The sequence below is a fragment of the Accipiter gentilis genome, chromosome 5, assembly GCF_929443795.1.
Source record: "Accipiter gentilis chromosome 5, bAccGen1.1, whole genome shotgun sequence".
Taxonomy (NCBI): domain Eukaryota; kingdom Metazoa; phylum Chordata; class Aves; order Accipitriformes; family Accipitridae; genus Astur; species Astur gentilis.
The window spans coordinates 8,524,998-8,539,675 of record NC_064884.1 but is presented as its reverse complement, the minus strand read 5'-3'; the positions used below and the strand labels follow the sequence as shown (position 1 = coordinate 8,539,675).

The 14,678-nt window shown below is 53.4% G+C and overlaps 1 protein-coding gene across 1 annotated transcript; it reads left to right on the top strand.

Annotated features, from left to right (window-relative positions):
* Window positions 1-3,115: 3,115 nt before the first annotated feature.
* Window positions 3,116-12,453, top strand: CXCR5 (C-X-C motif chemokine receptor 5). Its single transcript, XM_049799370.1, has 2 exons — window positions 3,116-3,729; window positions 9,347-12,453. The coding sequence occupies exons 1-2, from the start codon at window positions 3,691-3,693 to the stop codon at window positions 10,421-10,423; spliced, it is 1,116 nt and encodes a 371-aa protein (XP_049655327.1). The 5' UTR covers window positions 3,116-3,690; the 3' UTR covers window positions 10,424-12,453.
* Window positions 12,454-14,678: the final 2,225 nt, after the last annotated feature.

Genomic DNA, 14,678 nt, shown 5'->3' with positions numbered 1-14,678 from the left:
TTTTGGCCGTTGACGTCTCCCTAAGACCGAGGGGACGCGTCGCGACGAAGGTAGAAGCCGCCAGCGCCGGCGGCTTCTCTGGCTCGGAAGCAGCACGCGGCGTGGACCTCGTCACAAAAGATAGCGGGAACGCTCCTGTTTCCCGAGAAAAAGCCGGCAAAGCTAACGCGACGTCGTCGCGTAGTCGCTAAAACACAGCTGACACAAACGTAAGAATAAAAGACCGACCCGCGGCCTGCAGGAGCCGTAACCGCCGATGGTGACGGGGTGCAAGTCACCATTTCCTTTTCGGATGGCTGCGGCTTAGACGGCGATCTTGCCGAACTGAGGCGCAACAGGGATGTAATCTTCAACACCGGCCTAAAAATGCTGGTAATTCGCAAACCGCTTCGCAGACAAATTTTTGTTCAAATGGTTTTTTACAAAATGGGCGCAATGAAATGGGGAAGCCCGTTTGTTTCCTCTCACCTTGCCGTTTTCTCCTAGTTCCTCCCATCTTACAGCCGTCTTTAGATCGCTCTTTATCCCTGCCCTCTGCAGCAAAACGCGTGCGTGGGGCCAGCGGTGTGCCCGTCGCGCCACGAAGAGGTCCACGGGTCGCAGCCGGAGGAAGACGCCACACCGTTCCCTCCTCTGCCAGTCACAGCCCCATCACCTCCATCAGGCCTGGTGACCCTTCCGCTGCAATAATTTCACATATTCCTGCCCGACTCTCATGGGAAAGGAGATCGGCACAGCCTCGTCCTTAATTTCTTTCTTCCCTTCGCTCCCAGGCTACCTGTGGCTCCACTGTGGGGCTGCTGCTGTGTCCTGAACTGCTGTCCCCTGGGGCAGAGAGGTGGTCCCTGGCGCCGAGCTCCCTTGTCAGCCTCTCGCCCGCCTGGTGCGTCCCTCTTTCTTCTTAAAGCTTCTATTCCAAGTGTGGCAAGCAAAAAAGGAACCTGAAAAGGCAGGCGGTGTGCCTTCAAATGCCAGGGGAGCAGAAAAGCTGCATCTCACCTGTTTCTTGCTCTGCCAGCTCGGTGTGCTGCTTGTTGGTGGAAGGCCACAGCAGTTATGGCTGGAGAAGCTTCAACTCCCCCATTCCCGCAGTCAAAGGCACACACTGGGCATGACCTTCGTTCTCCGGTGCCTGCTGCTCCTCTGGCCCTGCTGCGCAGGGACTGGCGTTTCATCTCAACTCTTCGCAGGCCTAAGCATCGCACTTTGCACTGAGATGTACAGGAAATTGCATGCTCTAACCTTAAAAGAACAAATGACAACAGAAATTAACAGATTAGTAAATATGACTAACATCTGTAGGCAGCACATGCGTCACAAAGCTTTAGTTATGGTAACAGCAAATAAGACAAATGGAAAACATTAGAGGTGAGAAGATTCAGTACCCAGAAGTGATCTGGCTTTTCTCAAGCAGAGCTCAGAAAGTCAGTGCAGCATCAAACTGGTCAGTAGTTGTGCTTGTTAGACACACAGTTATATAGAACAGAGCAACTTCATACACAAGTAGTGCATTTTTTCATCCTTACATAAAACTGATTAATTTCCTATTACCAGAATACTTTGCACAAGTTAATAAAATTTTACGTTCCTGACAAAACAAGAACATATCTCCAGTGAGAGTGTACACCCGTGGCAGAAAATCAGAGTTCAGCCAGGAATTCCCATATACAGACACCCAAACAATCCCCAAATATTTATATTACGAAGATTTTCTTCCATAGTCAGTTCCTTACCTGCCTGTGAAGTGACATTCTTTTTCATTTAAATCTCTTTTCTCCCCATTTATTTTTCTCCCATGCTCATCTCTCTCATTATCATTTTTCTCACATTTCACATTACAACAACTCATGGATCCTGTAGGTCACATCTGTATGGTAGCAGTCATTTCCTCGGTGTAGTATGTGTTTGCAAGTGAACTCATTTGCGTGTATTGCTTTGGAGTGGGCTCCCTGAACCCCTTTCACTCCCATGCCACGTCTGAGCTTGCAGCCTGGGAGGTGTTTCCAGCCTACAGTTCCCCGTAGCCGCATCCTGCAGACTGTCCCTCTGACCCGAGAGGTTCTGCGGCATCGCCGTCAACCATGGACTCGCAGTACCTTACTTTGCACAGTACTTCTGCTTTGCTCACGGTGGGGCTGGGGGGGGGGGGTGCACGGGGAGCATTTGTTGAAGGTCACGAGCTGTCTCACAGACAGAGCTGGTCCCAAATGTGCCCTGCTGTGGGGAGCAGCACCCTCGTTGCTGGCCCTTAAAGGAAGTCCCCGATGCTGAGCACTCCACCCTCCAGTTCTAGCTGAGTGAAAACATCCTTCCTAACCTCTCCCAGGCACAGCAGTACCCCACTTCTCACCTCACCCCACAGCCCTGGCAGCGCAGGGCCTCAGGACAGCCAAGCCATGTGGGACAGGGCTTGCTTAGTTCGTACTCCCCCCATGAGGCAGAGGATGCGAGGCACAGCGCGAGCTCCCCATGCCCTCCCTCCCGGCTTTGCTGCTCTCCATCCTCTCACTTTTGGGACAAGGGGTGCCCAGAGGCTGGTGTGTCAGGTGGGCACGTGCAGGTGCACATGAAGGTCCTCAGGGCAGGGGAGGACAGCGAACATCCTCAGGGCAGCAGGTCCAGGTCCCCGTCAAGCTGGGAGCACCAGGCTCCAGCTAAGAAGCATAAGGAGCAGATGAAATTGAACAGTGCTTATCAGAGTAACACCACCTCCTTCTTCACCAGGCTGAGTCCCAACAGACTCCTTGCTGGTACAGAGGCTTTGGTGCAGCTGTGCCCAGACAAGAGGAGGACAGGCACGGCGCTTGTCAAACCGCTGCTGCTCCTCACAGAGGAAAAGCTTTCTGCCAAAATGCCAGCTGCGATGCCGTCCTACCCTGCTGACCCAGGCTGGGGTTTTCACACCGTGAACCTGCTGCTGTGACATTACTGGACAAAACGCCCGTTTCCGTGAGCAGAGGAAATCTGAGTTTCCCATCTTTGTTATGGGCAAGGCAAGCACTGCAGGAAGGTGTCTAATCAAGGGGCCTCTCTGTGTGTTGTACAGCAGTCCAGCCTCTGCTAGCTAGCAACATTGTGCTGAGGCTGTGCTTTCCCGTGCAAGCCACTGCACATGCCCCTGAGCCAAGGCAAGGGGCGAAGCAGCGGGAGAAAGAGCACAAGATGTCCGCAGGTCACTGAGGTTAAAGTACCCAGGAGGACCTCGAGGTGGAGGGCGATGATCATACAGACCGGACCCATGCACTTCATCTCAGGTGTCTTCACAGTCTTGTGCAGCTCCAGAGAGGCACCTGGATCCGGGGAGATTTCTGGTAATGGTGTCCCTTGGCACAGAGCTTTCCAAAGCCTTTCGGACCACCTAGGACGAAGACGGCTGCAGGCAAAAGCCCTGGAGGTTTCCAGGGAAGACCTATAGACGTTCTGGATCTCCTCTGGTACAGACCAAAGGAATGTGGATTTTTCAAACCGTACTTTAAAAATCAACTTACAGCACTAAAAAATAAGATGATAAAGCTAGATGCTAATCTTTACATCAACTAGGTCACTCTATGCCTGGAGCTCATTTGCCTTGCAAATACTCTGTTGTTACATGATGGGTCCCTCCCTACACACTTAAATGATTAACTCCACCCCAAAAAAAGAACTTCTGCTGAAACTGCTGGAGGAGAGACGGATCCTGCCCCTGAAACCATGGGACCTGTCAGCTACTCATCAGAGACCTATGACTTGGTGAGTCAGGCCTGGATTTGCTTGCTAATGGGGAGAGCAGGTAGAGCTGGGGTGGGCTGAAAGACCTGGTTTCTATCTGTCCGTCTTCTCACCCTCTGGTTGGCCGAGGGAGAGCTTGAGCGATTTCTTACGCCAGCACAATCAGCCCTTGCGTCCCTTAAGTCCAGTCTTGACCAACAAGGGGACTGCAGGTGACAGCGCTGTGCTTGCGGAGAGCTGGCGTAACATGGCTGTAGCCGTTGTGATCCAATGGTGCCAGGCATTCCCTTGGGGACAGCTGCTTAACTACCAGGACCTCGTGCACTGATGTCCTGGCGAGCGCTGAGCCTGAGCACCGTCGTTGCACAGGGACCAAGACCAACAGTCGCTGCCGAAGGGCCAGGCAGCTCGCTGGGAGAGCCAGGCTGCTGCCGCAGCCCCATCCCGTGCTGCCAGCCTGTCCCAGTCTCTGCTCCCTGCTGCCCTGCTCTCTGCGCAGCCATTGACTCAATGTGGGTGTAAAACACTTGTTCTGAGTCAGGGGCCTTTTGCACCAGCCTTCGGTGGTATAAATGACTGTGCACACAGCGTGCAAAGCCCTGGAAATCTCATCTAGTAGCTTTACATAACAGGAATACCCAAGCAAACCCAATGCTGTCTCGCCACCTGTGAAAACCCTTGATACGACCACACATGCTCCTACCCCTGCTTGCCTTCTCCACGAAGAGGCTGCCGTAGACTCTGCTGAAAGGGCAATATGCATTATATTTACAAGAGGGGAATTTTTAAAAGGGGAAGATGAATTGCAAGTACTTCTAACAGGGAGTGATGACAGTGTGTATTCTGCCCCGTAGTTCTCTCCCCTGTGTCTGCAAGTGAAAGATGGCAGCTGCACCTTTTAGAGTACGTTGTGCTATCCAAGAAGTCCACAGCAGCGCTATCATTTGCCTGGTTTTCAAATGTTGAAGCTCAGCATTTGTTTTTTAATACAGTGGCTCTCTGCAGCCTATCTCAGGGGTAGTTTAGTTTCTCTAAAGAGAGAAATGCTGGATTTAATTTTTACCAATTTTTCTGTCCCTCCTTTGTCCCATACACCAGGGAAGAGAGGAGATGGGGGAAAGCCCTACCCTCCTTATTTTTTTCGGATTCATCCAGTATAAAAATTGTTTGTGAGTGGTGGTCGTTTCTTTACAACTTTTTTGCAGAAGACACTTATCTCACTGACCTCTGCTGAAGTTCAGTGGCAGCACTAATGCTTGCTGAGAGGTTAAAACCAAACTCAAACCTTTTTCTTCTCCATGCTGGTTCATTCCTCCAGCTGAACTCTCCATTGGAAATCTGTCCCACCACCAGAAAACCAGTAAAGTTGAAGCGTGCTGCCCACCTGCCCGCATGTCATGTGCTATCAGCAAGTGGCTGCTTGTGGCAAAACTGCGTTGTTTTTATTGCAAGGGGGATTAAGCAGCACTGGGATTTATTCTTTGTAAGCAATACTTTCCAGAACCTTAGCTTAGCAATTTTACCTCCACTGTGAATTATTTTAAGTTATAAGGAGACCCCGTGGGGGTGGGGTGGGGGGAACTCGGCTAACATTGGGGCTGAGCGCCAACATTCAGGTGCCACAGCAAGAACAGTTTTATACCTTTTCTCAGACTTCCCACAGTTGGGAGTTTGTGACACACGTTTCCCACCTCTGTCTCCTGGGAGCTTCCCAGGTTTGGCTTCCTTCCCAGAACAGGCCACAGATCTCACACAAGCAATGCCACATTTGCTTTGGTGGTGCCATATGTTGCTTTACTTATACTTGCCGCTTGTCGCAGCAACCTACCCACAGAGATTTGCAAAAAAGGCCTCAGTGGTGTCCTGTCAAAGCAGTGACAAACTCGCCCTGTGCACTCACCAGCGAGGATCGCTTGACCAATTGAGCAAGGATGGAAGTAAAAATGATGAGAACATTTGCACCAAAAGGGCATTTATCTCAGTATTGCCCACTGAGTGCAGCGACGGCCTCACCTAAACTTTGATACCTTAGGAGACCACTCGTCTCTGTAACCTTGTGGCAAAGTAATGGGCCCAAACCAGTAACTCTGTTTCTCCATAGCAAGAAAGCTTTGCCCACTTAACCTTCCTCAGCTGCAGACTAGAGAAACAAAAACACGGTTGCACAAAGACCACTGAGATCTCCACCAGGTCTCCTGAGGTGCTGCAGGCCGGTCTTCATTGTAATGGGACCAATGTGACTCAAGAGCCATAAAGGCAGCTGCATTACAGTAACGTGGCATTTCCACAGGCTTTGCTCTTATTCATGGGTTTCCCTAGTTCAGCACCTGGAGAGAGGATGAGCAGAAGCTCTGTCAGTAACTTGCACTGATAATAGGCAATTTCAGTTTTAAAGCTTTGGGAATGAAATGTGCTTCTCCCAGCCCTGGCATGGACTAGAAGGGAATGACTCACGTGGAAAATCCCTAATAGTGCACAAGCTGCTTCTCGTCTGCAGCCAAATGTTTTGATCGCTGGCAGTTGTAGGGAACTGAGAAAAGCAGCTGACACGCGGAGACCAGAATAACTCTGAGATGTGGGTTAGAGGGGAAAAGGGATCCCTGAACAAAAGGCACACAGGAACGGGCTTCCCAGGCATGCACTTGACTGCTCAGTTACAGAAAAAGACACCCCTTAATCACCCACCCCCAAATCTGGCTGCAATTGTATTGCAGGAGACCTCTACAAAGGTCTCCCTGTGCGCACACTGTTGACTTCTCCCATCCCAGATCAGGCAGCCACCTGCTTCCAGTCCTAGAAACGCGAATCGCAGTAGAGTCCCCAAAAGCCTCGGCTTGTGACATTCAGCGCATCTCCTGTGGCTCTGGTCCCTGCCCTTCCTGTCTCAGCCCGGACTCTGACTTTTCATCCTCTTCTATTTGTCTCCAACTCATCTCTGTCCGCTCCCACCCACACTCGCTGCTCTGCTCAGAGATGCACATGAGAGGACGCCTGAGACACAGCTCAGCGCACGCTTCCCCTGCCCGCGGTGAGTGGCTTACAGTAAGAGCCCTACCTGCCGTCTTATCAGCAATCAGATGGTGTCTGATAGTAGCACTCAGCCTCCGCACCTCCGGCTCTGAATGCAAGGTGATGCTGGAAACCGTTCAGCAGCCAAAGCTGTTGAACACCGCGCAGGCTGCCCATCCGCCGTCATCGATGGTGCTGGCGTGGCTCCAGGCAGCGCTCCGACACGCTGGCCAGCAAACCTGTCCATTTGCTGTGTTTTCCTTTTTACCTTTAAAGCTGGAACCCTCCAACCTCTCCCCAGTGAAGTTTCCCATTCCAACATGTGTTCTCTTTGGAGTTTTCAGCATGGTCACCCACACGTCCTGAGCAACCTGGTTTGGTCGCTGTACCAAATTGCAAAGGATTTTGGTTTGGTTTTGGTTTTTTTGGGGAGATTGAAGGATCTGGCCCTGGCCAACACATCACAGGTTTCTGTGCACGTTGGTAACCCCCTGACACAGGGTCCAGGTACGGACTGGGCAGGCAATGTTTTCAAGCCAGGGAGAAAACAAACTGGGAGGGATTTTTAAAGGCTTTTGTCTTTAGCAGTAATCTCCAATCTCCAGGATCATACCCTAAACAGGAAAAATAATTGTTCTTTGGGAATATGAATGCTTCTCACCAAAGGCTTGCAGCCCCACCATTACGTAAGGGGAAGACACTTGTGTGCGTTTGAGGTTTTGGGCAGGGAGGAGGACTCCTGGCCCCCAAGAGGACTGGCTCTTGCCCGTTCGGGAGGAAGCACCGTGGCATCACAGCACAGCAGCAGCACCGCTGGGTACAGAGCCAGTGGGGAATGGGACTGTGGCAAGACCAAGAGTAATTTGGGTCAGACCAAAGTCTGTCTGGCTCAACGCTCTTTCCGGCAGTAGCCAAACGTAGAGGCCCAGGGAAGAGGACAAGAGCTGGGCAAGCTTATTCCACGCTTTCCCCAAGGGCTCGTTCGCCCTCCTGCTGTCCACTGCTTGGGGACCACCTGCGCCAGCTGCCTGCTCCGCACATTCGATAATGCTCCGTACACTTCTTCCCCATCAACATGCCCAGGCTCCCACTGGAGCCATGCAGATGGTTTCAGCAGCACAGCGGTTTGAGATGAGCGCTGCCGCTGCGAAGTCACCTCCTTACCCAAGACAGTCGTGTGTGGAGGCTCCCAGTGCGTCACCCAGGGAAGGCTGCCCGAGAGAGGAGAAACATAAATCACCCTTCTGTAGCTAGGCACAATGCAGGACTCAAGGCTGTTCACGGTCATTTGGCTTAGCAGCACATGGGGGGAGCAAAAACCCCAAAAATTAGCTCTAAAACTGTTTAAAGCAGGGCTAGTATTTTTAGATGGGAACTTCGGCTGACAAGGGAAGGAGCAGCAGGTGCAAACGGCTACAGCTGGCAGTGAAAGGTATGAAAGCAGCGAGCAGAGACTTCCGCTGTGGTTGACGCTGAAGTCTCGGCACTGGTCTCCAGAGAGGGTGTGGGTGGGGGAGCTCAGGGTAACTGCTGCCGAGCTCTTCCCAGTTGTCACTGATTTCTCAGCTTGCCACGAGCCTCCTGTGCCACTCTCTTTTTGCGCTTGTCTGCATCTGAGCCCTTTGTGTTTGTGAATGCCCAGCTTCTGCAAGGTGCCTGAGGCCAGCCAGAGCATGCCCACCGTCCAGGGGGCTCGTCCTGAGCACGGCTCCAGCTTCCTGGCACTCGGGACTTGCCCGCAGTTTCAGCCCGAATATAGGCTGCTCACCTGGCCAGGAGCTACAGCAGGCCAAGGATGAATCACACCTGCGGCGCCTCTATCACACTTTCTTTACTGGGTATCAGCCTGGGGTCTGAGTGGTGTTTTCAGATTCCCTTTCCTGCTCTGACTGCAATTAATTCAGAACCGCAAGGTTTACCAACAGAACAGATTTCTCTCTCCACCATCCATCCCCATAGCTGTGGCACGGTGTTGCCTCAGAGGCGTTCCTCTGGTCAGTTGTGCTTGAACACCCACTCCACGCCTTTCTCTGAGTGCATGGAAAGCGATCCCAAGCACAGCTGCTGCTGTCCCCACCTCACCTTGCTCTGCCCCGGGCAGCTCTGAGGTCTCTGAGGAGGAGAGGCAGAAAGGGACAGGATCAGTGCGCATAAGTTAAGGTACAGATGTGCTGTGTGGTGAATCCCACCACCTTCATACCTGGCAGCAGACAACACAGGGACAGTCGGTGTCAGAAATGAGTGGAAAAATTGGGAAAGCTGGTAGAGGAGGGTTCCATGCTGTGTGAGAAAGCAAAAGCCACCAGCAGGTAATTCAACAAGAACCAGAAGATGAAACTGGTCATTTGTCTGGACACCAGAACATCCCCAAATACGCTAGTTAAAGATTACGGAGTGAGCAGCCCTTGCAATTGGAGATAGGACAACCTTCTCCCTGTGCTGCTGCACCTCCTGGCACCCAAGGGGCCTCCCAGGTCGTCAGGCTGCAGACAGGCAGCACCTCCGCCTGACACAGGCGGGCTGTGGGACGTGGGGATGCTCCGCTCCAGGTCTGCCAGGTGTAGCTGAGGGACTGGGTTCTCATGTTAGGAAACTCCCCTCCAGTAACCAGACTCTCTCTGTTCCCCAGAGCCAGGTGGAGCTGAGCGGTTACTACGAAGATGAGAACACCACCCCTTCTTTGGAAGGCTACTTTTGCTTCAACCCAGCCTCATCTGTGGTTGGCAACCAGAGAGACCCCTTCAGAAAGGTCTTCATGCCCCTCATCTATTTGCTGATGTTCGTGTTGGGGACTGTGGGCAATGCCCTGGTCCTGGTCATTTTAGAGCGGTTCAAGCGGTCTCGCACTACCACTGAAAACTTCCTTTTCCACCTCACCCTGGCCAACCTGGCACTGTTGCTAACCTTCCCCTTCAGCGTGGTGGAGAGCTTGGCTGGGTGGGTATTTGGGAAGTTCCTCTGCAAGATCCTCAGTGCTGTCCACAAGATCAATTTCTACTGCAGTAGCATGCTGCTGGGGTGCATTGCAGTGGACCGCTACCTGGCCATCGTCTATGCAATCCACACCTACCGCAAACGCAGAGCTCGCTCCATCCACCTCACCTGCACAGCTGTCTGGCTCTGCTCACTGCTTTTGACCTTACCCGATCTCATCTTCATGGAAGTCTGGACAGATGACAGCAACCGCAGCATTTGCTATTTTCCAGAGGTTGGGATCGATGGCAACAACGCCTGGCTGGCAACCCGCTTCCTCTACCACACCGTGGGCTTCTTTGTGCCCCTGCTAGTCATGTGTTACTGCTACACGGCCATTGTCCGGGCTCTGTGTCAGTCCCAGCGCCTGCAGAGGCAAAAAGCTGTCCGTGTGGCCATCCTGGTCACAGGCGTCTTCCTGCTCTGCTGGAGCCCATACCACATCGTCATCTTCCTGAACACGCTTACCAAGCTAGAAGCCTTCACCAAGAACTGCCTCCTAGAAGACCAGCTGGACACGGCCATCATGGTGACAGAGGCCATCGGCTTCACGCACTGCTGCCTCAACCCCATCCTCTACGCCTTCATTGGAGTCAAGTTCCGTAATGACTTCTTCCGAATCCTGCAGGAGCTTGGCTGCATAAGCCAGGAGACCCTGCAGGAGATCCTGGAGGTGACGAGGAAGGGCAGCGGGATTGAGTCTGACAACACCACCTCTATCTCCACTTTCTAGCTGGGAAAGGCTGCCTGCAGGGCAGAACTGGTCTGGGGCTTGTCTTCCCAGTGGCACACGTGCTGTGGCCTCAGTCCCAAGTTTCACAAGTGTCCCCACCACTTCCTTCACTCCTCAGGAAACTGAGGTCCGATAGCCACCAAACACCCAAATCCCGCCAGATACCTTCCCTGGCTCCTCCTGGTTCTCATACCTGTAGAAATCTGCCTGGCAGCTGTTGGTGAACACTGGCTGGCTGATGGTCACTCTGGTGGGGCTGGATGAACCCGAGTGGGATGAACCCAATGTTTCCACCTCTCCCTCAAAAAACTGACTGCAGGCGTCCTGCGCACGGAGTCAGGCAAGAGACTGGGGTGCCAGGGGCAAGGAAAAAAGTGCAGCCAAGTAAATGTGGAGTTGTATCAGCGAGCGAGGACTGAGGATGAAAGCTAAGCAGGTCTCCATTTCACCGGTACAGGTTGGTAGAGACATGCCCGAAGGAAACAGTGGGACTCACTGGCCATGGCAACTGGAACGAGAGATACAGGTAGGACCGCGGGGGGATGCAGAGCTCGCTCCAATAGCAGGCGCACATGGTGCTGGACAGTCTCTGGCTGCAATATTACTCCTCCTGCTGCACAACGTAGTCCCGGCCAGCCACGGCAAGTTGATCTTCCCAAGACGGCTCATGCCAGGAGGTCCTGCCACAGACTGAAAGATTTGACTGTCACAGATTCCTTTCCTGACACCAGCCGCATCCTTTCCAGCTCATTTGATCTGTTTTACTGCTGTTAAGAGTGCCAGCGAGTGACTGCCGAACTGAATGCCTGACTATGCAAAAACTTTCCTTCAAGGAAGAAAGCTGTCCGTAGAGACGGCTTCTGTATAGTGACTGGGCACGGGGGAGATGAACCACACAGCTTTGTGAGGCTGAAGGTGTAACTTTTTTTTTTGCAGCTAGCTGTACAGCAATTTGTGGGTTCTGAGAGCAAGGAGAGCCACTGCCCCCAAGTAAGGAAAAGAGCTCATTTGCATAATTTTTGTTTGGTTTTAGCAAGCTGAAAGGGACCATAGCATTTTGCTTCGCACTGTGCTTTCTGATATTTTTGCTCCACCTGCACCTACGGGTCTTTCAGAGGTTTAGCACATCTAGTTTTCACACAGAACAAACCTGGGCGCTGATCTTGCTCTGAACCACAAGTATCCAGCAACTGCTCGGATCAGGGCTGCTTGATAACAATTTGGCCCAAACTAAGAGCAGCGGCTTTCACCGTCATTAATGACTGCACCGCAAGCTGGCGTACAGGGCAGCCCTAGCAGACTCAGGCAGCCCGCTACTTCCCAGTGGGTTTTGTCATAGTATAACATCGCAGCGCATACACAGCGTTGCTCCATTGCATCTCCCTCGCAAGCTAAGCGGTGCTGTGGCCTGAACTGTATGAGAGCCATACGTACCAACTGCCACAGGAGCACAACCTTAATCACGAGCACACTTTTAAATCCACTCTACCACTCACCTCACTTTTTAAGTGAAGTCGGAACAACGTCAGTTCTGCTGCAGCAGGAATTTTGTGCTAAAGTCACTTCTGAAGTTCAACCCACTAACAAAGGGCTCGATTGCAGCTGAACTTCACCGTACCCAAGGGCCCTGCTAAAAAGACCAGTCATTATGGAAGGGGTCACATTACATCAGTCCAGCTCAGGCAGAGATCTCAATAGCTTGTTCTCAAATTGTGACTCGAGGAGAAAACTCCCCAAGCATAAGGCTTTTATACAAAGAGCAGTCCACCATTTCCTGCAGTGCTGCATCTTCAAAGCTGAAACCTGCAGGTAATGGCGACCGAGGTTGTCCAAGCACGTATGCGCAGTAGAGGAAGAGCAGCTCTCTGAAGCCTGCCCTTGCTATCTCCACGGTTGTACTGGTGTGCAAACCCATTGCAGACGCATTGTAAACACCTCCCAGCCCCGGTTCTGATGGAAGCTGTATTCCCCCACAAAAATGCTACCGAAGAAATGAACAGAGTGTAAAATTCCTACAGTGTTCACAATGTAAAAAGAAAATCTGCACACAAAATAAGAGTGAACAGATTACGCATCTATAGTTACTATAGTTTTTAGTACCGGTATGTTGGTAAACTTTTAGAAAGTTTTGATGTGAGCTGTAATAAAAAGACCATCTTCTTGTGTATAGTGCATGTAAGCAGTTGTCTGCAGTCATGTCACCTTTGCAAGGGAAATGTATCAGAGAGCTCTATGTGGGTTGATGGCACCCTTCTGACAAGCGTTGCTGTTCCCACATGGAGGCCACAGGGCTTGTAAGAGGGCCTTGCTCAGACTTCCCTTCACCAGTGCTGCAGAAGGCTCTGCTGCATTCGGAGCCAATCCAGACCTACGTTAGCTCCCTGCTTTACAGGGCCTCTTCCACTGACTGCAGCAACTCCTACCCCAGCTTTACAGCAGCTGCTAACCCAAGCGGAAAGCCGCCCTTGCACCCGTGTTCGGCTCAGCCAGCCCGGGGAAGTCTTGGCTCAGAGCTGGCAGACCCTTCCCCAGAGAGCAGACATTGCTCCTCCTGCAGCTGCCTGCAGCCAGCCTGCTGAATGGTGACGAGAAGAAAGCAAGAGGAACTCTCCTTCACCGCAGAGGAAGCTGGGCTTTCCACTCTGTGAAATCCTCCCCATCTCCCTGAGGTTTGCATGGCTGTCATATGCCTTGGCCCAGAGCGGGCTTCCCTGCTAAGTGCTCACACTGCTAGAGCCACCCCCGGACACTGCAGCCCTCAGGCAGACCTTCAGGCTCCCTGGGGAACTCTGCTCGGCCCCCAGTCCACGGGCTCTGCCCCCCCACCCCGCGCTGCTGGGAAGGGGGTCTGAGCCGAGGGGAGCTCCGAGGTCGCTCCTGCAGGGAGCGGGGAGGTGGCGTGTGGGCAGGCCACGTCACCACCCCCCACAGTGCGCGCTCTGCGCCCCTGGCCGCGGGCTGTGCTCTGCAAATAAGGCTGAAGCAGACACCCCAGAGAAAGCCCTGGTCCCCAACCTGAAGGCAATCCCAAAGAAGGGGACACAAAGGCCCCCACCACAGCATGCTGCTCTGCATTTCCTACAGGGCGACTGAGTCTCCCAGGAGACAGCGCTGGGCTTTTTCAGCAGAGCATCCTGCCACACACACGCAGCGATCACGGCCGTGGCAGGCAGCGGAGCGTGCACCGACGAGCGCGAGCCAGCGAACGCATGAATGAACGCGTGCCTGGGAGTGCTGCAGAGAGGGGCTTTCCCTACGCCCTCGCACCCCTCCTAGCAGCTCTAGCACCCCCTGCCCCACTGTGACTCACACACAGGGTTTCATTTTCCTTATCAAGACTTCCTCACCCCGATCTCCCAGAACCAAATGGATGCTCAAGCACTTCAGTGTCTGCACTGCTGCCTGCTGCATCTTTCTTATTTTGAGCGCAGGTGGCTCTGGACATATGACACCACGGCCACTGACGCCCGTGAACTTGGGTCCTGGGCAGCATGCCACGTGCACCACCCCGGCTCTGGGCACGGATGGCAGCACAACCCCTTTCTTTCTCTGAGCCCCCAGAACTGGCCTCTCGCCTTGCTGCCATCACAGCGTGCTCCGCGTTGGCTCTGCCTCCCCACAACCACGCAGCAGCTATGGCACACGTGAGCTTTGCTAGGCCACAAGATGCCCAGAACAACAGGGAACCATGGGGCTCCGGGCAAGTCCCTGCTCTAGGTCACCTCTCCGCTCTGCAGTCTGCCCAGGGACTCGAGGCGTCCAGGGTGGCCCTGCCTGGCCCCCCCCATCAGCCCTGTGCATGCTCCTCCACCTACCTGGGAGGATTGTCCTGTCCCATGTCCTGCAAAGGCAGTTCCCTGGTCCTGGCCCGGCTCCCACAGCCCATAAGCAGCAGGTCGCAATCCCTGCCCACTGCAGGCAGGGCGCAGCCTCGTGGCAGGGGCGCACGCAGGTCTGCACCAAGCGCAGGCGGTCCCAGCTCCGCCAAGGAGCTCGCAGCCATCTCGCAAAGGGCAGGAGCTTCACTTCAGACGGAGGCATGCAGCGACTGCTTCAAAGTCACAGGAGATGGGACCTGTAGCACTGGAAGCCGCACTTGCAGCTCAGGCAGCGGGACCCTCTCCCTCACCTAGCCCTGCCCAGGGGGCCTGCAGCTCTCCTGCCAGGCATGAGTGGCTGGGAGCAGATGTGCTCAGGAACAGCCATGGAGGCAGGGGACCCACAGCAGGCAGGAGGGGAAAATGAGGCTGTTCAC